A 23,274-nucleotide genomic window follows, 5' to 3' on the forward strand; every position below is an offset into this window, starting at 1 on the left:
GCAGGGCCGGAGGATGACCCTGACTCATATCCAGCAGGTCGGGCGCGCCGTTTGAAGAATTGGCAGCCGGGTCAGGTTAGTGTCTTGGACGTTACGGGGGAGAGAGGACCCATTTCCCATGGAAGATTACAGTCGAGGCCAGCAGGCGGAGCTCGCCCTTGGCACTTGGCCGATGACTGAGGTTGTGACCTGCCACTCGCATTATTACGCAGAAAGTGCTATACCCACGTCATGCGCCATATTGGGCGGTTTGGTACGGGCGAGTTCTGGCTAACTGCTGGCTGTTAGGTTGTGGTGAGATACCGGGGGAGCCTGGGCTCAGAAACTGCAGACTCGCGATGAATTCGGTTGGTAACATCAGATGGGATTTGCTGGACTGAAGTCGGCCCTCGGTTGGATAATGTCCGTCCGTCGGGACCTCCACTGTGTATGTGTAAGTCCAGTCATCCTCGTTTCCATCTTGTCGGGCGGTCGTTGCCGTGAGATATGTGTGGGATTGATTCCCACAGTGATAAGTACCGTACAATGAGAAAGTGAGCAAGTTAAGGCCAACGGCGAGGCAGCAAGAAGGATGCGTGGCGAATGTTGTCCTTCTTCTACTCCGTACCTTACTCCATACCCTGGAAGATGGAACAGAACCCCTCGAGGCATCACCAGACTAGCAATCCCTGCAACAGTAGCGCGCGCGGTGCCGCGTTCCTTCTTTCAGGGCGAGAGCAGCTCAGGTGGGCAGGTCCTAAAGACACAGAGTCGCAGTACCTCCGTAACATGGAAGGAATAGCTCCAAATGGAGGGCAAAGGGAGGCAAATGGGGGGAAAGAGGATTGGAAACATGGACAATTGTGCAACAGAAATGGATCCGTCGACGGCTGGATGATGCGAAAACGACACTGGCGGGACAGCTGCGCCCTTCGCCTTATCGGTGATACCGGGCCTCGGAACCAATAGATAAGCTTCAATCGACCCAGACTGGCCCCGTCATCCCCCCGACCTCCTCCACTCTTAGTTCACATGTATACCTGCTATGCAGTAACTACCTTACCTACCGCAATACCTAAGCAGTACGTACTGTGGTATCCGTACCTTCCCCCTCGGCCGACCCCTCCATTTCCCCCCTCCCCTGGGGCCCTTCCTCCATTTGGCGTCCATGACGGCTGACAAATTGACACTGAAGAACGCTGAAATTCTTCCCCCTCCTCACCGTCTGCGGTCGTCCATTCAGTTCGATTCTCTCCACTTCCTACTCAGACGCCTTTGCCGTCACCGCGAACCAACAACTTTTTTCTCACTACACCGCACACACGCATCACCGCACACCCTCTCCCAAGCACGTCTTTTCTCCCGCTTTCCGTGGAATCTGGATCCTGCGAATTCTGTCCACAGAGCACAGCAGGTGGCCCTTGGAGACCGGCCTGTGAGTCAGGCAGCAACTTTGTCCCCGAAAGGCATCAACTTGCCTCCATCCGCATCCCACCCCAGCCAGCGTCGGACCATTGCATTTCGTCACTCTAACCAGTCGGACCACCACTCCCACTCGAGGACGTTATACTATCCTTTCTTCAACCTTTTCCTTGACGACGACGACCTCGACGTCCAAGAAGCCCTCGGTCAAGGACCATAGGTGTCGCCAAGTAGTCGAGTGTTTCCTTGTCCTTTCAGACAACATCACCGTTCGATCCGGCCTATCTAGAATCCAACCCATCTTGACCCCCGGCACCCTGAGCCGCAATCGGCACTCCGAGTTCGCCTCCTTTCATAGCCCTCTTGCACCGAATTGACTCCTGTTTACCTTACCTACACTTCGCCGCCCTCTCACACTCATTTCGCAATGGCTTCCACTACCAACAGTGGTTTCCCAACCAACTTCATCTTGACCCCGCAGCAGCAGAGCCTGCTGTACGCCGCTCTCAACTCCAACAAGCAGCAGCTCGCGAACCAGTCTCCCACCACCAAGGATAACTCCATGTCGCCTTCCTCTTATCAGACGTCGCCGGCGCAGGGCGCTGCCGCCACCGGTTTCCAAGAGAGTCCCTACCTCGACAATTACGATTACGACTTTGGTGACTCGAGTTTCGACTTTGATGTCAGCACCGTGGGCCAGGCCAAGATGATCGGCGACATCCCTGGTGGCGCTCAATCGGCCAAGTCAACCAAGTCAGACTCGACCGAAAACGATGGAAACGACAAGAGATCTCATCCCGACGACGATGAGGACGAGGACTCTCCAGGCAACGACGCAAAGAGACGCGAGGGTAGCGAGAAGGCTCCCAAGAAGCCCGGTCGTAAGCCGCTTACTTCCGAGCCAACATCAGTAAGTTTCAACGATTGTTCTCGCAATATCCATGATTCTAACATTTCCAAGAAACGCAAGGCACAGAACCGCGCTGCGCAGCGGGCATTCCGTGAGCGCAAAGAGAAGCACCTGAAGGATCTCGAGACAAAGGTTGAGGAGCTTGAGAAGGCGTCCAAGGACGTTAACAGCGAAAATAGCCAACTCAAGGCCAAGATCGACCGCATGACTTCTGAGCTCAATGAGTACAAGACAAAGATTGCGGCCATGAGCACCCGCTCAGTCTCCCACAGCAAGTCTCCCATGGGATTTGGAAACTCTGCCATTGGCAACCTTAGCGACGTCAATTTCCAGTTCGAATTCCCCAAGTTTGGTGTTTTGCCCGGATCCCAAATGCCCAACAAGCCGGCGCAGCCCGTAAGATCCTCTTCATCGCCTCTGCAAGTGAACGGAAGCAACCCCGTCAGCCCTCTCAACCACACCAAGGACAACAGCCCTGGTATTATCGCAGGACTTGACTTTGGTACCAAGGACGACCTTGCCAACTTCACATCTCTCTTCAGCCCTTCGCTCGCCAACGGGTCACTGGGCACCAATACATCGCGCGCCAGCGTCGACTCTGGTTCTTACACCATGAACAATGGCACATCGACAAGTTCACCATCAGCATCATCCCAGTCAAATGGAGGCCCCAGCTCGTCTTGCGGAACTTCCCCTGAGCCCTTCACTCAGTCACCAATGGGCTTCAAGCCTGTCGATACCATGACCACTATTGGAGAGGAGTCAACTGCACAGCAGTCATTGTTTGCCGGTATCGACACGAACAATTTTGACTGGCTTGCTCAGCAGAACGGTGGCCAGTTTGATCCCCAGCTCTTTGGTGGATACCGTGAACCGCAAGAAAACATTCTCGCCGCAACTACATTTGACGAAAGCTTCTTTAATGACGCGCTCGATGCCGACTTTATTACACCGTACAACATGGCACCTAGCCCCAACGTTCCGAAGAAGAATCTCATTGATCAAATCGACGCTGCCAAGAACGCAGATGATGATGTTGTCAAAGAGGCTGTCAAGGCTGAGAACTACAACTGCAACAAGATTTGGTACGATATATCCCTTCCACACAATTACGCATCCGACACTGACATTTTCAACAGGGAGAAGCTGCAGACCTGCCCCAGTGTGCAGGCTGGCGAGTTTGATCTCGACGGCCTGTGCTCCGAGTTGCAGAAGAAGGCCAAGTGCTCAGGTCAAGGACCCGTGGTTTCCGAAACAGATTTCCAGACTGTCGTCAACAAGTGGATGGGTAAGGATGCCGCCGCCTGCTTCTCGAACCAGGAGAAGAATACCCAGGCAAAGGCCTGAACCATCATCTCGACGTCTAATTGTACATTGGCATTCACGAACCCGGCAATAGGTTAGGCGGCCACACCAGGAGGCATTTCTGAGGAAACGGATGGGACACTTTGGGGAAAGCAGGCGTTTAATCACGGACCAAAAACAAAGGGCAAACTCGAGGCTGAAGTTTTGACCCCAACGGCAAAGGCGAATGGTTGTATTCATCCACATCGGACATCTAGAGATGGCCGGGGGGAGATCTGGTCTAGTGGTAAGGCGGACACTGGTCTGTATTGTACTTGGCTGGAGACTCCTCCCGAAAGAGAGATTGAGAATGGGTAAGGAGGCTATGATGATGAAATTTCAGGCAAGCTCAATTGGCTGTCTTTTTCGACGAGAAAGAAGGAACTTTGGTTTTCTGCAGATGTAATTCTTTTGCTACAGTATTCGGCTAGTTTGGTTCGACAATGACGAACGAATAAGAGAATCTCCACATTGTGTTTATATGTTTCCGTGTAAGGTATCGTTGCCGGCGAGGGTTAGTGGTTTGCAGGCAACGCTCTAAGTCCTCAATATTCGTTCGGGGAGAGCTGCGGTCCACACTGAGTCCGTAGGTCCGTCGTCCGTCCATCGACATTCAATGCTGAATCGTTGAGAGAGAGGCTGTTCACGAATCTAGTAGCGCAACTCTCGCTCTACCGAGGCTCGCAACTTCTGTCAATTATTGTTGCAGGCTCGGGCCTCGGCGTTCGGACGCGGATGAACAAAGACGGAGGTATCGGGAGTGGTTTGTGGGAGAACCTAGGTTTCCCGGGAAGGAGTGGAGGGTTTATCGGTACGGAGGCATGAGGGCGTGTGGTTTTGCAATCCCGGCCGCGAAAGATGGGGTGCATGCTGCCGGTGTCGTAAATCTTGGGTTTCAGTCAAATCCTACGGGTGAGAGGTACGGGAGGGGGGAGCGCAGCACTAGCTTCTCCCTGGCTATAGGTTAGGTACATGAATGTACATTTGTCTAAGGTAGGTATCAAGGGTTGCGGAGGGAGGGAGGTGGACACGGGATATCAAAGTCAACATGGTATATTTACAGCATGCTTTTTCTGCTCTTTGATGCTTTCACTGCCTCACTGCCCCTCTCTCTCACTCTCGCTCCTTCACTCTCTCACTCTTTGTTACTATCAACCTGAACCCCCTGGGCTCCCACCGGCCGGCCCATGCATATTTCTGAAGAACCAGGACCGAACCGTTGCGGCATATGTTTGCCTTTGCCTTTGCCTGCCCAGAACACCTCCCTCCCCCCGGCACCCGTCCGTTCCCGCCCGCATCCATCCATCTTTCCCGCACCCGATGAGTTCGGGCGTATAAATGAGGCGGGCAAGCAAAGTCAAGAAAGAGATGAAGGGGGGCCGAGCCGAGGCGAGGGAGAAAAGAAATGTCGGCAGGCAGGAGCAGAAACATAACAGAGCAGACCAGAGCAAGGCAGTGCAAAGCAAAACCCGAAGAGAAGAAGCCCGAGGACAAGCAGAAAGAAAGGATCGCGGACGGTACGGAGTACAATGATGGCTCTGGGCAGTTCAAACATCAAGTGCCACTACCATATTGCGTACCTGTCGAGCCTAGGACCTAGGACCTAGGCAATGGCTCAAGACAGGCGGCAGGCAGGCAGGCAGGCAGCCCTGTTCAAGCGAGTGCAAGTACACTCCCTTAAAGGCTTCTTGATAATTCCCGTCCGCTTCGTTTGAGCGAGGGCCGTTGTGCGTGCTGTGTGCTCTTTTTTTTCGTCTCATCGCGTGAATATATCCGTCCCCCGCTTCTATCCCGCCCCATCTCCCCCCGGTGATGGGGGTGTGAGTTTGGTGGAAAGAATGACTCTTGTATTCCGCACACTGCAAGTAATGTCATGTCATGTCGTGGTGCTTGGAGCTGCTGATAACCCGAGGTTTTGTGATGAAGTTTGGATCGGCTGGGTAAGGAAGGTACGGGAACAGGGTATAGGACATCAAGCTTGTAAGATAGTAAAGACGTCTCTTTACTGCGTATGCACATATCTCAAAGACATACGTCCACTCGCCATCCACCCCCTTCTCTATTTCACAGTCTCTCACCCATTCATCCCGTCTAACACCCCATCTATCCGTCCTCGTCCCCAGAGAAAGTTTGGGTTTTGCGGGGGCGGGGCGGTGGCAGGCAACACAAGAAGGCATAATAGAATAGGGAACTAGACGGGGCAACGGTAAGTTGAGATAGCTATTACTACTTCACCCACGCGTACGGTGCCATTGTGTGCGTGCGCAAGCACGTTTAAATGGTGCCATGGTCCGATGGGGTGACGTAGGAAGGCAAAATGGGCAAGAACGGCACGTGGTGCTTTTGGGTTTAGGTATTCCCCTTCCGTCATTCCTGGTCCTTATCGAAGTTCCAAACAACCACCACCCTCTCTATCCCACCCGTCCCCCGCTCTTTGCAGTCTGCAGGAAGCTTGGGCAAACAATAGGAAACAACGGGAAAACACAGAACCTGGAGGAATGGTGTCATGAGCAAAGGAGTTGGAGAAACCGAGGGATACCTAGATGAGCGGTGTGGGTACGCGGTTCGGAGTCACGGAGGATGCCGTGATACACAGATTTCACCCACCCTTTTTCCTTTGCCACCACTCTCATGCTTCTGCTTCGACCTCTCTCACCTTGGATGCTTGGCTATCAAAAACATTGTAAGCGGTAAAGCTCACCGAGCGCCCGGGAGCGGGGGCCCTGTTTAGCGTCGTTAGCATGTTTCTGTGCTTTTCCAACGGCACCGGACACGGAATGTGAAAGTTTACATACCCATTTTCGACTCTGACCTCTGATTTTCGATAGTGTATTCCGTAGCCTGGTCAGTGTATAAAACGCCCGCACGCTAGGTAAGGTAGTTATCGTGGACCCGTGGTACGCTACAGTATATCCGTGTTAAATGCCTGGAGGCTGGAAGCATGGGGGTGGGTGGTTTATCTCTTTGGTGTGGACGGAAACCAACCCCCAGACCCGATAACAACGGGAACCCCCGCATCTGGGGCAGCAGTCAATATGAGAGAGAGAGAGAGAGAGAGAGAGAGAGAGAGAGAGAGAGTCTAGAGAGAAAGAAAACAGATTCAAATGGACTCAAGTGGTAACCTCCCTCAATACCTCGAAATGTGGCCTCTGATACTTTCTACAATATGAACCAAAACCCCCAAAGCTTGAAAGCTCCTTGCCTTGAACATGTCGCAAGTGACAGTAGCATACCTACAAAGTGCTCATCTTATCAAAAACAAAGCCTCAATCAACCTAGCCAAGGTAGCTAGAGCTAGAGCCAGGAGAGAGCTATGCTATCGGGTCCTTTCCACCATGAACCGCCACCCACTCTCCTCCATCATTTTTTCATCAATCATTATCAATCCGTCCCCTTCCCCCCTTGCCCTGACCGCCTCCCAAAAAGACCCCCTGCATCTTGCTGTCAAGTCATTCCATCGTCAATGGCCCCTCCCCGGTGCCTCCATGCCTCCGTGTTTCCATGTTTTCCCCCCTTGTACGTCTGATCTGTACGGAGTAGTCCGAGGTAGAGGAGTCTATACTCCGTACTCGGTAGTGTATGTAGTCCGCCCCATCGTCGGCGCGCCAAGACGGCACCCCCTCGGCATTTGAGGACGAGTAGTGCACCCACGCATCATCGTATCGTGGGGCGTCCCATCTCCATCCCCATGTGCCAGTGCCCGTCTCCATCGAGAAAGAGGGGGGGTGCAAGTGTCACTCTGCCGTGCCATGCGTCTACCTAGCCCAGCAGGTCCAGTCCTCTGGGTTGGCCTGTCACTGTCTGCGCGTGGCACATTGAGAAAAAAAAAAAGGAAATCCGAAAGAAACCTTGGATTTATCACTTGGGAAAAGAGGGGGTTGCCGTGTCGTGTGTGTGGGAGGCAAAGAGAAGAAGGAGGATCTGCAAAGTCCCTCCCCCCCGGCTACCGGTTGCAGCATGCAGACGGCCAATGACGAGCTCGGGGACCGGGGCTACACCTGCTCCAATCGTCCATCGTCATCCAATCCACCCCCCGTCTTTTAGCTGCCGGACCTTGGAAACCTCAACGACACCCATTGCCTCCCGAGTCTCCTGTCTTCTCTCAAGGTACAATCCAAGAGTGACGGAGACGAAAAGAGGCTCCGGACCTTTGGGTCACCGGGAAGACAGCCTCTTTGAAGATCGCAGCTCCAGGTTCATGCACAACACCCGCCCACAATGCATGTACAAAGTAGACTGTTATTACAAAGGGTATATTCTTGATGGTCTGACCTATCTCTCTCCGCTAGTCCACACTACGCCCCACCTGATGCTTCGTGAATTGGTTACCGCCCCGTCGGAATCCTCCTTCTAGATTCTGCCATTAGGTAGGTGAAAATACCGGCCTAGACTTCCCATCTTCTCTGGCCACGACCTTGACGAATGGATCCTAGCTGTCGTGAAAAGCATGCCGACTGCCATCGTCTTTCCGGTCGGTGACGGTCTCACAATCTTTCTTGTGTAAGACAACCCGGGGCCGGCCTCGTGCAACCTCTGCCCGCTTCGGCGTCGCAGTCTATTCCCAATGGAACCTCTACAGTGTAACCCTTCCAGTGGTAGGCACACTGGCTCTAGAATCGGTTGCTGGGATGCCACGATCTAGCCGTCATCTTTTCAGGCCTTTCACAGTGCGTCTTCGGGTAGGCGTGGTTCGGCGATTCCTTCGTGTTTTGCTGAATTCCTCGGGTATCGATCCATCACCTCTCCCTGTGCGTCTTTCCAACTCTTCCCAAGACCACAAAGTGCCTTCTATCCAATGACTTGTCTTGCCCCCTCTTTGCCCAAGACTCCCCTCTCCTTGGGCTTGGGGCTGTGACCTCTTCCTTTCTTGCCCCGAAGGAAGCCGAATACGCCGCTTGAGCTCTCAGATTTACCCTCGCTGATAGCGTTGGCATCTGTCGGCAGCGTAGCATCCTGCCGGGCGAGATCAGACCAGCTGCCGCCACCGTCCAACGTAACCTGCATGCCACCTGTCGGGCTGGTGACCCTCTTTCCTGCAGCTGGTGGTGCCGCTCGTTGATTAGAATATTCGCTAGGATAATACGGTATCGGAGGCGGCTTGGATACTGGTCGACGGGGAACACCAGATTGACTGCTGCCCGGCCGTCTCTCCAGGCTCGAACTCTTTCGTAATGGTCCTGGAGGTGGCATAGGTCTGCCTCCATTCGTAGCCATGGCTGCCGGTGTAGCCTCGTCGGTGGTCAACGCCTGGGGCTGGTTCATGTTGACCATATCGCCATTAACGTATCCGCCCTCCTCACCTTGGCCGGTTATTCTACTGCCGTTAGCTCATGTGCAATTCGCTCTGGAAATTCATGAAACCTACTTTTTGTACGCAGCCAGCGTATAATCGAAGGGGCGGAAGTCGTTTTCAATCATACGGTAAAGCTCGTCTTCGCGGATCTCCTTGTCTGAAGCATCTTCTTTTAACCGCTCGCGAGGCTTCTGTCGTCGGGCCCGCGCTTCCAGAGGAGCCTCCTCCAAGAGCAATTCCTCCAGGTCGTACGTAGCATCAAAGTTTGTCTTGTCCGCGGCTGGGACGAAGACTGGCTCAATCTCTTTCCGCTCCAGCGCCTCAAAATCAATCATCATGAAGAACTCGTGCTTGGTAAAGCTCTCCCATGTCGCACCCATTCGTTGATCACGGTTCGAGTCCAAGGCATCGCGAATAGCGTATAAACAGGGTAAGCTGACAGGTGGCGAAGTAATAGGGTATTTCGGGTTGGCGAGTTGGATTTGCTGGCTAAGGGTGCTTTCCGAGTTGCCATCGAATGGCCTCTGCAGGAAGTTGTCAGTCGTCATGCCGGTGGTACATCTCCCTAAGGAAGACTTGACCCACCTTGTTGTATATGCATTCGTAAAAAAGCACACCAAGCGACCACCAATCTGCACGAACATCGTAGCCCTTACCAGCGTACACTTCGGGGGCGAGGTAGGCCAGTGTACCCGACTTGCTTGACAAAACCTTGCCGGGAATGATATCGGAGGCGACGTTCTGACTCAATCAGCATTCGGGCGCGCCAAGAAATGTTTCCGTCAAAACTTACAAAGTCGGTCAAATGCACGTGGCCATCGGCATCAAGCAGGACATTGTCGGGTTTCACATCGCGATGAATAATGTTTTGACTGTGAATGTAGCGGAGTGCACATCCCAATTCGGCAATCCAGAATCGCACCGCGTCTTCGGTGAAGGTCTTTCTCGAGATGTGGAATCGTAGGTCACCTCCGCTCATCAAATCGACAACCAGATACCTGCACGATTGTTGTCAGTCGGATGCATCAAGCGTGGCCGGTGAAGACTTTGTCCCACATGTATTCAATGTCTTGGAAACTGTATCGCAAGTTGCAAATGAACGGATGGTTCACGTGCTCGAGCATCCGGCGCTCTCGTATGATGTTCCGCACACTTTCGGATCGTACGACTATTATCATGGGCCCGATATCAGCATGGAAAAACATTGTACGAAGGTTGTGCATCGCATTTGGGTTGGGAGGCGTGTCGAGGCGGGAGGAGCAGTGAGGCGGTGTGTACCTTCATCTTTCCGGATGTATTTCAGGGCAAAAGACAAATTGGTGTCTTTTCTCTCGACGATGCGCACTTTGCCAAAGGCGCCTCGGCCGACTACTCGCAGCAGACGGAAATGGTTGAGGTTGACTAAATGGCGGGAAGGATGACGATTAGCTTGGCAACGGGAGATGGAGCAATTGAGGTAGCGATGGCGGCGGTGGTGATGGTGGGGGGGAGAGGGAAAGAGGCGAGATGGAGCCCAACCGAGACTGCGCGGTGCAATGCAGATGCAGCAGCAGCAGCAGCAACCAGCCAATATAATCTCGGTGGTGGTTGGTGTAGGCGGCGAATGTGATGTTTGTGTATGTGTGTATATGTGTGTAGGTGGTGGTTGTGGTGGTGGTTGGTTATGGGTGGTTTCCCGGTGTATTCGTTGTGCTATGCAATGAATCCAGCGAGGGGAGGTGTTCGAGACATACCTTCGCCATCCAAGTCGATGGGCTTGCCCTGGCTGTTGCCCATTTCGACGGTGCAGTCGTCTTTTCAATGGCGTCTCACGTCTGCACTTTTGTTGGATTCGATCTTACGGGAAAAGCTGACGACTCGAGCGCACCATGATCCAAACGGTGGGCGGTGAATAATTTTGGGACGAAGGACGACTGTTGGTGGTGGTGGTGGTGGTGGTGGTGGTGGAGGTGGATGTAAGGTAGGCGTAGACGTGGACGTGAACGGGGAAAGAACGCGGATGGAGGAGGGCGGGCGGTAAATGGGAATTCGGGGCAGATGCGTAAAACGAGAGAGGAACAAAATGGCAAGGAGCGAGAAAGAGAGACAAGAGAAAGAGCGCCGGCAACAGAAATGGAGGCAGATAGATAGGAGTGGAGTCCGTTGCAGTCAGCTGGCACGGGGTGACAGGGGTGCGAGGGAGGATAGAGGGCCAGTTGCCTCGAATGACGGTGTCAAAATCGGGGACCTGTACTCCGTAAGGTACTTTGTATGCTCAGGTACTTTGTACTTGCTCTTCTTTCCCAGAACCCAAGGGCAATGGAGGGCAATGGAAGAGGTACCAATGGATACCCTGCAGACAATGGGAAAGTAAAGAACAGGGCCGTCTGAGGTGGTGCTTGCCTTGCTCACTGTCGTCCAGTAGGTACGGGGAAGGTACTGTATGTCTGGTCCTGCTTGCTGCAACAGAAGGGGAGGGAGGGAGGGATACTACAGAGGGAAGGGGCAATAGGATAGGATAGGATTGTACCGAGTATGAGTGAATGAATGAGAGGGGGGAAGGAGGGAAAGAGGGGAGGATAGGACAGGCCAGACCAGACCAGACCAGGTCGAGGGTTCCCCCAAAAAAGAGAGAGAGAGCGAGCGAGCGACACGGGGCGTGGTGGGAGTGACGGGAGACCAGGGGCTCAGAAACCAAGGTACTGCAAAGTACCAGAATCACGGCCAAAAGGTGCGCCGGATACTGTACTATTCAATGCCTTCTTTCCTATGTATGCAATCGAGGGTAATGATTGTAGGTATGTAAGGTATGTGTGTGTGTCTCTCTCTCTCAAGTAAATCCGTATTGACTAGACGAAAACATGGAAACAGAAGAACGACTCGGGCGGGAAGCAGAACAGACAAGACCCAAATACATGGACAGGAGAGGAAAAGAGAGCAGGCCGAAGCTACTTTTTGTCCTTCTCCCTCATCATACTGAGGCCAGGGCTAGATTCCAAGTTTGGCCAGCATAGGTAAACCAGAAAAAGGATAAACATACACTTCCAATGTTCGTTTACCTCGTCATCCCTTTCTCCTCGGAATGCCTGTACGAAACTAAAGGTATTTGACATGCGGTGAGCACGAGTTTACGACATCATGTTCATCGCTCTTGTAACTCTATCTGGTTACTCCAGGGGCAATGAGGCAGGGCAAGGCAAATACCGTAAGGCTGGGCCACTTCAAGTTCGCCTCAGCAAGACTTTCAACCGCCGCCGGCAACAAGAAAGAAAACAAGAGAGAAAGAAAGAAAGAAAGAAAGAAAGATAGAAAGAAAGGGAAAAAAGGCAGCCACGTCGTTGTCCTGCGCTGTCACAAATTCAAAGCCGCCCCCAAGCACTGACTCCCGGTGGGGGGTAAGTAGGTAAGGTACAAACACTGGTACAGTTGGTATCCCACCTCACAGTATCCCATGTGCCGTGCCCATGGTCTACTACCGTACCTTACCTTGCGGTGAAGGGCCAGATCAGGCCGGCTGGTGCTGGCCAGCCCAATGAAATGGGGAAAAGTAAGGCAAGGCATCGGCAAAACCATAGGTAGGAAAGTACACCACGATAGCTCGCTCCGGACGGTACGTGTGCCATCCACATAACCTTACCGCATCTACCGCGATAAGGTACCTCGCTCGCTCGCGTGCGTCTGCCTGCCTGTGCTTGCCATGAACCATGGAAAAGGTGTGGGCGAGACACGGCTACATTTCTGAATGGCCCTGTTCAAAAGGGGCCCGAACCATTTTGCGGCATCTTTTCTTGATGAGAAGAATACTTACTTACGCTATTACATACGTACTCTATACGTCAAAACGCCCATCAGGCCATATTCAAGAGAGCGCTGGTTCTCTACTATCTAGTGTCGGCGACTACTGGGGACCATGATCCATATCTTCTGCCCGTCTTGTGTCTGTGAACGCAATTGGGACGTGACGCCGCGTCCGCGTTGCCATGTGGAATTGGGGTTTCCGGCTGTTGAAGTTGCACTTCCCTTTTGGCCTTTGATTTTCAGCGGCTCGTCGCTTGATTCACGGCGCCGAGGCTACGACTTTCTTCCGCCGCTGGAACCCTACTACCAACTAAAGGAATGAGTCTACGGATACCTACCTTAACTCTCTGCATGGCAAACCACATCATGGCAAGAAAAGCAAAAAGAAAAAAAGAAAAAAAGAACGTAAGAGACGCCGGGCCAGGATGGACGCAGGATCGGATCGGTAATGTAGGTCAACTAAGGTTAGGTCAGCTTTAGTGCAAGCTTGCTTTTTGCTCGAGGTTCATTGATAGCGTGCCGATGTCCCTTCGGCTGACCATTGCCTTCTGAGTTAGCATGTGCGGATCACGTACGTCTGATGCATGCTAAGGTACGGATAGTATGTAGTGTAGAGCACCTCCAGTCATACCGTATCCTGTGCTCCCCTCGCCTCAGTCTTTAGTCCATCTCTTCTCACGTTATTCTATTCGTGCCTTGGAATTGCAAAGTGGGAGGTGGGTGGGCGGGTTGCTTTGCGAATGGCAGGGGTGGAAAACACAATGGGAATGGACGTGGGAGTCGGAGTGGGAGCGAAAGTGGGAACCGACAGGCTTGTGCAACGAAGCAGGGATCATGGACCGAGTAAGATGGTTCAGTCTCTCTCAGTATTTCTCAGTCTCTCAGAGACAGGCCTGCTCAAAGAGAACCAGCCTCCAGCCTTCCAGGCCCAGTCTCCAAAGAGAGAGAGGGAGAGGGAGAACTTCATGTTTGCTCCTCATTCCCAGCCAGGGAGCATGCACGGTGGGATGATGCTAGTACGCAGCAAAGCAACGCAACCTCCTGCAGCAAATCGAGATACCCTGATCCCGCTGTTTGTTCCCGTTTTCTTCTTTCCGTTGCTTTCCTCTCCTCTCCGTGCCTCCCAGTCTCCCCCATTACGCCTCATGTACATGCCATGGTACCGTGTCATTCCTCAGTAGCACTGCAAGACTGGACAGGGGAGAGACGGGCCCTTGCGAGAACTGGCCCGTTCCCCAGATTAGAGAATCCGAGACTCTCTTGGGGGAAAAGAAAGCAACGACAAGACAGCCACAGACCGATTCCAAGACGCGAAGAATGCCAATGGAAGCCCTGAACCTAGCCAGGTTACCAGGTAAAGTGAAGCGCGATCAGCAAATAAGCAAAGCAAAGCAAATCTCCTGCCCGGGGGCCGGGAAGGAAGGAAAAAAGAAGAGACAAAGAGGCGTCAGGTTTCGGATGGTTCTGGTTGAGAAGACGACGAAGAGCTTTCCAGAAGCGAGCAAAAGAGGAAGATGAAGTCACCGCTGGATCTTTCTTAGCACTGCCGCTTTGAATTGGGATAGTGCCTAAGTATGAGATAGCAAATGCCATTGCATTTCCAATCAAGCCACATTGCGGCGGTGGTGGCAGTGTCGTCAACGGGAGAGAGCACACGAGCAATGAAAGGAAATCCGAGAAGAGAGGGCCCATTGGATGGAAACCTGTAACAAGCGACCGTTTGTTTCTTCCCCTGGTCATCAGTGGTTGACTGAGGCCGTTTCTATTTTGCTTTTGTGACGCGGCTGTCCACTAAAATCAAGCAGAATACGACTCTGTGTCTTTGAAATAGATCCAATGGTCTTTGAAGCGGCGCTTCCCGGCCCTCGGTCTCTGCGCGGGCAACAAAAGCAACGTGGATGTTTGGTGAGGTACCTCATCAACGTTACGGTTGCATGTCAGAGGATATCCGTGGACCATACGACGATGTAAGATACACAGTAGCGGAAGTATCCGCCAGGAACGGATACCTACACGAGAGCTCTCATGTGTTCCTGGGATTGGCAACGTCCTATTGGCCCGGTCGGAGTGCCCGCGACGAACAGACAAGAGGGTAAATTAGGGAGGAGCTGTCCACCTGAGGTCCACGGTTCGGCCAGGAGCAGCTTGTCCGGTGCAAACTTGAAATGGCGTCTGGACTCTGGAAGCCTGCTGAGACGGGCAAGTACTCCAAGGTATCCACATGGTCCAAAGTATCGTTGAGGCCGCGCCTGCTGTGATTTGTCCGTTTCCTTGGGCGTCCTGGGACGCTTCCGAGGAGCGTGCACCTGTCGCCAAAGTGAGTTGGACTGGACCTTCCGACGAGGGAACCTCTCTCATGCGTAGGTACGCGGTATGGTCCTTCCAAGTTCCGTCCAGTCCTCCCTCCTGAGGTGCCTAGTATACAAATGTACTCACCAGATGTCAAGGTACTCAGGTTCATTTCCAGCAAGAGAAGGAAAGATGATTGTTCCTTCTTGCGTAGACAATTGCTGCTGACTGCTTTACCGCAAGGTACGTACGCCCTGTCGCAATTACACCACTTTAGGGCCTCAACCATCATTTCCTCGAATGGCCGCAGAAACAGAGTCTTTACCCCACGACATCGACTACACATTTGACACCAAGTTCGAGTACCGTAAGGGTACACTGCTGCGTCCGTCTCTTTCCTCCATCGGCACCGGGGTTCAACCAAACTTTGAAGCTGCTCTTTGGTGACATTGGGCTCAAGACTCGATTTGAAACGGGCAGCTCGAACGAACATCCAGTCGACCTCAAGCATCAACTGAACCAGCAGCCGCCAGTCTCGACTGGGCCAAATCCCTAGTGTCTCACGGTGTCTGCAAACTCCTCCGCATCTACCTTAGACCGTCCTGTTTTTGTCTCTGAGGTCTGAGTCTGGCCAACAATGAATTGGGGCAAAAAGTCCCAAGAACGACAAAGTCCATTGCACTAGCTAGACATCGGAAGAAGCTAATTCTTGCCTCAGCCCGTAGGCACATCATCCGCTCCCCCGCGAGCCTTGCCAGCTCCAGCCATGGCCAGCCATGACAAGAGAGCATAACGCACGCGGCGTCCCACGCCATGCCCGCCGCTCAGACTGAGGTGCCGTCGCCACGAGGCCAACCGCCGATGAACTGCCCCGGGTCTCGAACGGACCTTGGCCTAGCGAGCCGGCCGAGTCTTCCGAGCATCTTGGTCACCCAGCCTAGTAACCTTAGCTTTCCGTGTTGGTTTTTTCTCCCGATGGATCCATCTTGGGTTTGTTCTGAGCTTCCGAGGTACAACGTTCTCATACCATTCACCATGAGCATCACGGAGCTACCGGGGCATTGAAGGCCCTCGATTCACAATGACACAAACTATCGGCCGCGGATCTGTTGACAAGGAGCAATATGCTTGAATCAGTACGCCGGAATCAATATCTCAATCCATCTAGTCAGATCCACTATTGGCTCGAAAACGCAGTGCTGGGAACCAACAACCCAAAGAGCATGGAAACCCAGCGTCAAACTAGCGCATTCCCGCATTCCTGCGCCCACAGAAGCTGACACAGAAAACACGGATACTACCACAGCCAACTGCATCCCGCCCTGCAAACGGGCGGCGCATAGTAGCGTTGCCGTTTTCAGGACAGGTTAATATGTAGGCGGCAACAGTTCAATGTGACATCCTTGCCAGCCACGTGCGAAGATTGTGCAGATGTATCCGTATCCCACCTCCCGCAATCTTGCTTGGAGTTTTGCGCCGCTCTGCTGCAAACTCGATCACAGAGGCCCAGCTGCTGGCCATGGCAAGCCAGCGTAACAACACTTGTCGACTCTATCAGTGCGACTAAACCCAGCCTCAGTGTGGCCCAGAATATCGTATCATGGAGCCTCGTCGATTTCGCCGTGCCGATGCGTCATCTTGCTAGGCACAACCTTCACTTCCTTCCAGGGCTGGCAGGTCCGACATCCTACGGAGTACGACTCGTGGCCATCGTGGGCCGGATCAACCCTGCAAGAGATGTTTTCCTCCGTCGGCGCGTCTGGCTGTGTGACCGCTACTAATTAGGACTCATCGGCACCGACATTACGCCAAAGCTCGTGCGCACCCGCCTGTATTCGTGCAGTCCACCACCAGACAGGGCTGGTCGACTTAGTAAGGGAATTCCACGGCGGATACATTCCTTTTTGCGTCTCCAACTTTTACTCGAGAATACGAATAGTGTTCTTGCGTATCTTTCCAAGACCTTTTGCGTACGTCGTGCCGTCGTCTTCGCCCTTGACGGATGATGGTTCCACCTTTACAACGAGGTGCAGGGCTGGATCAATCCGAGACATTGAGCCGATGTGGTCCATGGAATAGGAACATTGTGCGGCCTTCTGGAAGAATTCTGCCCCTTAGATTTCCTGCCGTCCCAGATTAGCGACTCGTCTCTTTGCCGCCTGTCCTCCACTGTGCCACGCGGGTCCCGATAGGACCCTGTGCAGACGGGACGTCAGCCTCGACATGCTGAGGTGCTGCGATGGTAACCGCTGTCGGAGTAAAAGACCAAACAAGACAGCCTTTCCGTTCAACGCCACGCCCCTTCATGCATGTCAAACATGCACATGTCGAAATATCCAAAATAAGGAGAGAGAAAACCACCCTTTTGCAACCGCCTTAACCCGAAAGAGACAAGTTTTTGTTGATTCAAATCTCGAATATACGCAGTCCCGAGTGACAAAGATGCCACAAACAGACGTCCGGTAGCAGCGGAAGGCATGGAAGGCACAGTCTTCGCAGTAGGTATGCGCAATGCCGACCACAAAGATCATCCCAACATCTGCAGGTTGCGTTTCAGAAGTTCCAACTGGAGGAGCCTACCCGCGAACATCCATCACCGGTCATCTCCGTGTCAAACACGCAACGCGATCCCCTAGGCTCCCCCTTATTCGACATTTGACAGCTGATGACACGCTGGCAGCCAGGCAGACCTTCTGCCGTCGCGGCTCACCTGAGGACTTTCCGCCGGCAATAACGTTGTGGTGGACTTTTCTTTGCAGGCTTCGCTTCTTAACGCTGCTGATCCCGCAGATCACATTCAAACCCAAAACAATACTGCCGCGAAAGTCGGCCCCCTTCGCCTAGTCTGGCAGGCCCCATATACAGGGGCCAACGGCGCCCCGCGAGTTCCATGGCAGGCTGCACGCATTGGTCGTATCGAAATTTTGACATCTCGACGCGTCTGCCAGGAGCCTCATTTTAAAACTAACCCCGTATTCAATATATTTAAGCTTGCCCACCTTCCATTTTTGAAACGGAGGCGCTACTACTGATACTTGGAAGGGCTTGATGGCTTATGAGAAGTCATGTGAAAGCACCCAAGCCCGTGTCCGCAGCGCGACCCTCGACGTTGCATTGAATATTGCGGCGAGCCGGAACAGCTGCACGCATACGCCGGATGGCCAGCTCCTGCAGACACAAAAATGAGTCTCACGAAATGGGGCATGATGGTTGAATAGGATTCGGTCATGCAGACGGCCAATCAGCCTTCCTCACCACTCGCGTGTCGAGAAGCAAAGTGCTACGCTCTATCCCCTGCTTTAATTCCAACAAAAGAGTCGGAACGCTGTCAAAAATGCTTCTTTGAAATTCCTCCGTTTGAAAATTGGACTCGAGCTCGCCTGGCTAGCGTGGAAACCATGTCAACTTGCTGCGTGGGGCCTGAATTTGACAATGCATACAATCTCGGCTCTCGCCGGTCAGCCGGGAGACACAAGGCCGCCAGGCACGCTGCACCAGGGGAGGAGGGGGGGGCGGCCGGCATTGCTTCCTCAGGACTATCCGGACGACGAGGCTACAGAAGGACAAACGATCATCACAAGTAAGTGGTCATCTTACGCACGACATATCCCGCGTTGATACGGACAGATTTTGGATGAATTGGCCAGCATGATCTCAAATACGGGTCCCATTCCAGTCTCCATATGGTGTGCCATAAGGTAGCGTCAACCAGTGTTGCGCTTAACCTGAAAATGGCCTACAGTCGTCGTTGTCTGCAACCTCATTCTGCACGCGCCATCATCGGCGCTGTGCCGCCTCCTATTTCTGTTGAGCTGGGATCACACATCCGGGCGTTTGGACTATTATCGTCGAGTAACAAATCTCGCGAGAAATAGGAGGAACATTGCAGTGAAAGGACCGGCTTATGGAAACCTTCAAGATCGTTCCTGGAGGAGGCGCAAACGATCGTGGCTTGGTCCTTGTAAGAAATATGGACTCAAAGCAATGGGCACCCCGAAAGTCAGGTCTCGGAATTCGCACAGGTGGTAACGTTGATCTCTGAGAGGATGTAAGTCCGTTTTGGCGACTGCCTTCGGACTTGTCACACAGCCATCCCGCGCCACCCGAGGCAGTCAGCGAATCAAGCACCAATGGGCTCAAGCATCGCTTCGGCCGAGATCTACAGCTTCAGACGGAGGGAGCGACAGCCAGGCCTTTGCCAAGAGCCTGCAGAGCAACGATAACATCGCAACATGGCGTTTGGGCCCCTTGGTCAGCCACTCCCTACGGCTTCGTCGCTCTTGTTGGACGTGTTGCGATCTGCAGCGATTCCAAACGTCAACAGCCAGCAAGAAAGAGCACCAGCCAACACCATCGTCGAGGAATATTGGACAGGAGGGTACTGTCCTATATTAATCAGACTGTCTCGATGGCATGCATACATGGCGCAGGTCGTCTTTGCGACCACAAGGCCAATCACTAACCATCTACCGTAGGCCTTCTCTGTTACCCATCGACGAACACTCGTATTGCCAATTTTCTACCGGATTGGACCGAGATCGAAACGATGTAATAAAGCCAAGCCTTCCATTCAGTGTGTGGCGTCGAGACCAAGTCCGAATGCGGTGCTCTCCAGAGACCGCCATCTGGTCAACTCGGCCGTAAACGCCAGGCGGCGCAAGATTCTGGATCTTTCCGAACAAACGTAGAAGCTCAGTCTCTTGGCAGGGTATCGACTGTCGGCGAGTGAGCCGCTTCAAGGTTGATTCGCTGGTAGTGCAAGGTCACACGAAGAGATCTTGTTGAGCTCACCGGAATAGCTAACGGGTAGCTACGGTATCTCGAGGCATCTTGAAGAGCTACCTACCTAGGTTGGCGCCAGCTCCTGGTCCAATTGCCCGGTACACGCATGTCATTCTTTGCTGACTTTGCAGCCAGTCCGAGGATGAAGGATTGACTTGCAAGTAGGTAGTGAAAATAAGAATGATTATTGATTTGATGAGAATCCGGGGTAAAGCCGCAAGTGGCCAAAGTCGTACCTGTCTGGTCTGGCTTAACGTATGGATGACGTCATGGTCCCGAATGAGAGCATCTCGACGTAGCGAAGGTAGCTCCTCCCTCACAGTCCCATGTCGTGATTGCAATCTCTTTTCTGACCTCTACGCAGAGTATTCCTATCATCCAGGGCTTCAATTTTTCAATTGACATTACAATATCACGCTTAGAAACACGCACCTTCCACTATCTAGCTCACAACGTACTTCTTTGCCCCATAACCGCAAACCACAACCATAAGCCACAGCTGCAAACCACAATCATGGCCTCCCAAGCTCTCCTCCGCTCCCTCAACCTCCGCACAGCGGCCCGTACGCCATTCCGTGCTTCGCTCCCTACGACCGCGACCGCGACGAGACCATTCACAGCTTCCTCGACGACGAGGTTCGCGTACAAGGATACCCAGGATCGCGAGTCCCTGAACCCGGCCTCCAACGAGGGGACCAAGACGGGTCGCGACACTGAGGTGGCGCACGAGAAGGAGGCGTTTGACCCGTCGACGACGCGGCCCAAGGGCGAGAAGAGCGAGGACAGCGGCACGCTTGATGTTTCTGGCGCGAACCAGGCTGCGTCGAAGCCGCAGGGGGATAACCCCGGGGGAAGGGGCTGGACGGAAGGAGGGGGCGGTGAGGGGAGCAGTGGTGCTGGGAGTGCGCCGAAGGATGGGAAGGCGTGAGATGGTATGGGACTCGTGAATCTCAGCTTGGTGTTGGGTTCGTCGTGATGAGAAGGTTGATGAAAGGGGGTTGGAAGATGCATGGCGGGAAACGAAGGAAGCTGGGATCGGGGTGAGAGATGAGGGTGAAGGATGGCACGGCATCGTATAGCGTGGTAACGGAAAATGCTAGTATCATCAGCATCAGGACCGGAAGAGACAACGTTTCTGTCTCGGCTTTAATTTACATGACTATTAAGCATCTTCGAGAGGCAGGTTCTGAGTTTGCCCGATATCTTTCTTGGTGCTGGGCCATACAAAAAGGTCCTTGCCTGCAGTATAAGACGAAATCCGAGAAAGAAAAAAAGTCAGAAGAGCAAAAACAACAGAAGTCAACCGAGGTTCGAACGCAGGAGTCCTGTAGAGTACGGAGAATCACGCACCAGTCAGCACTTCACGGCTTTCAAACCACTCGGTCACCCAGGCCCGGTATTTGTTGTTAGAACAGGAAGGCACAAGACTTCTGATAAGGTCTACTACTGAATCGAGCCAGGTAGATGTGTATACCGACTAATCAGTTCTGGTATAGTCCATGCACACCTTCGCCCCCTAGACATTGACATCTCATGTGCCATACGGATGTAAAGTGAAGGCGGGGCAAGCGTATTCCGCGCAGCCTGAGATATGAACCCACTACTTGCTCAAGAATACTCACCAGACAGCCTCGCGAGGCTCTATAGCCGATGAATCATCACCACTCATTAACATCAAGTACCTGGGCCGCATGGTCAAGGAGGTAATCGGGCTGCAGAGGCCCCGGTTAGGCAGTGAAGTCTCCTGTCTAATTCGGGATCCAAGTTCGATTTCTCGATCGGTCGTCCCATTGTTGTTTTTTGTTTTATTTTTTCATCTTCAGTCTCTTTCTCTTTCTCAAGTCGTCGTAATATGCATGGGGGATATCAAATGCAGCCTCAACGCCAAACCACTCCCATTCGAATTCGAGATATCCCCCACTTCCCTTCCCACCGCGCGCCTGCTGTCTCCCGATTTTCATGCTTGATACGTTTCCAATCCCCAATGCTCTCCATTCTGTGCTTCTCAACACTCAGCCCTTCTCACTGAACCACACTGAAAACCTTTTACGCATACAGCCCATCAGGATCATCATTCTCCTCATCATCATCATCCACCACAACAACAGGCTCCTTCTTCTTGGTCAAATCCTTGCGACACATCGGACAGCTGCCCTTACTCCTCAACCAGGGGCTCACGCACTCGAGGTCGAAGCGGTGACTGCTGTGGCAGGGCAGCTCGACGATGAGCGGGTACTTATCATCGAGGAATTTCTCGGCGCAGATCGGGCAGGCCTCGTCTTCCTTTAGGGATTTTTTGGGGACGCGGTCGAGGGAGTCGAGGTACTCGTGGGACACCCCCGGGATCTCGGTGGGAGGTGAGGAGATGTCTGATTCGAGGGCCTCGACTAAGGAAGAGAGGAAGGCTGCGTTTTGGGTGTTGGGGGCGGTGGAGAAGAGGGTTTGGAATTGTTGTTGGAGGAGGGTGTAGAGAGCTGCTGCATCTACGGGAGTTGGTGTCGCGTGTGGGTTGTGGTGGGCGGCGGCGGCGGCGGCGGCTGCATGGTGGTTGTTGTCGGTTGTGAGGTTTGAGAGGAAAGAAGTGAATGAAGACATGTCGATGCGGCGGGTTCCGTCTTGGGTTGAAGGCCCGGGCTTGATGTTGTGCTCGACTGTTTTGGGGAGTTAGTCATTATTGGATTGAGTTTTGGGGAGAGCATAGGAAGAAGAATGTTGGTTGACCTTCGTATTGTGTAGCCATGGTGGGCGGATGTTCTGCTTGCTTCGATTTGGCAGATCTTCTGTGATGATATTGGGGAGAGTGACGAGGCGAGACTGAGGTTTGGATAAAGGTCCACCGAGTAGATTCGGAAATCGAAGTTTTGGGTAAAGGACGCGGGTGGACGATGTAGCTGGCTCGATTTTCTTGGTGCAAGGATGGAGGCTGCCGCGATGATGTGGCCTAGGCAGTCGTTCGGTGTCGTACGTCTCGGTCAACGCGGGGGTGGTGGGATGGAATGGATGTATGGCAGAAATTGGAAAAGGTGAGGGGAAAAGTAGAGAGCTCCAGCCTCCGCGGGGGATTGGAGTCGGAGCCCACATCAGAGAGCTTCTAGCGCGGAGCTCGGCTGCAGGGATCAGGCACCCCGCGTTAGTCTGGCCGTCGCCTGGTCTTGCTTCACCTCTCTGTCACCTTGAGCAAGCTTACCTCATTGTCTCTTCAACTTTGGCAAGCCCCCATATCTGTAATTTCAATGACATACCCTTCCATAAGGTGACTGGTATTGATTGATCTCCTTCAGATATCTAGGTCGTAGAGTTCATCCCAGTGTTACAAGGTCTCTTTCAATTGTTCGTCGGTTGAACGTTCGACAACAGGTTCCAAGTCAAAACTTCTCCATCAGAGGAAGTCCTACCTCTTCCTGTTCCCGTTCCTTTGGTCATGATTTTCAGGGTTTCGGTAGAGCCGTTGTCAAGGCCTTGCTGATGAAAGACCTCC

General features: G+C 53.1%; 4 protein-coding genes across 4 annotated transcripts; 2 read left to right on the top strand and 2 right to left on the bottom strand.

Moving 5' to 3' along the window:
- Positions 1 to 1,828: 1,828 nt before the first annotated feature.
- YAP1 (DNA-binding transcription factor yap1) lies at positions 1,829 to 3,658 on the top strand (the record flags this gene model as incomplete). Its single annotated transcript, XM_065757726.1, has 1 exon — positions 1,829 to 3,658. The coding sequence occupies one exon, from the start codon at positions 1,829 to 1,831 to the stop codon at positions 3,656 to 3,658; it is 1,830 nt and encodes a 609-aa protein (XP_065613643.1).
- Positions 3,659 to 8,443: 4,785 nt separating this feature from the next.
- Positions 8,444 to 10,724, bottom strand: PKC1_1 (Serine/threonine kinase; the record flags this gene model as incomplete). The annotated part of the gene is made up of 7 exons (XM_065757727.1): positions 8,444 to 8,969; positions 9,021 to 9,472; positions 9,534 to 9,689; positions 9,742 to 9,946; positions 10,005 to 10,116; positions 10,227 to 10,349; positions 10,682 to 10,724. The coding sequence occupies 7 exons, from the start codon at positions 10,722 to 10,724 to the stop codon at positions 8,444 to 8,446; spliced, it is 1,617 nt and encodes a 538-aa protein (XP_065613644.1).
- Positions 10,725 to 20,310: 9,586 nt separating this feature from the next.
- Positions 20,311 to 20,724, top strand: N0V96_006478 (uncharacterized protein; the record flags this gene model as incomplete). Its single annotated transcript, XM_053194947.2, has 1 exon — positions 20,311 to 20,724. One exon carries the CDS (start codon positions 20,311 to 20,313, stop codon positions 20,722 to 20,724), a length of 414 nt encoding a protein of 137 aa, XP_053047518.2.
- A 1,118-nt stretch (positions 20,725 to 21,842) lies between these two features.
- Positions 21,843 to 22,536, bottom strand: N0V96_006479 (uncharacterized protein; the record flags this gene model as incomplete). The annotated part of the gene is made up of 2 exons (XM_053194948.1): positions 21,843 to 22,447; positions 22,518 to 22,536. 2 exons carry the CDS (start codon positions 22,534 to 22,536, stop codon positions 21,843 to 21,845), a joined length of 624 nt encoding a protein of 207 aa, XP_053047519.1.
- Between the last annotated feature and the right edge of the window lie 738 nt (positions 22,537 to 23,274).

Source organism: Colletotrichum fioriniae, assembly GCF_027942845.1.
Source record: "Colletotrichum fioriniae strain IMI 355084 chromosome Unknown scaffold_7, whole genome shotgun sequence".
Taxonomy (NCBI): Eukaryota; Fungi; Ascomycota; class Sordariomycetes; order Glomerellales; family Glomerellaceae; genus Colletotrichum; species Colletotrichum fioriniae.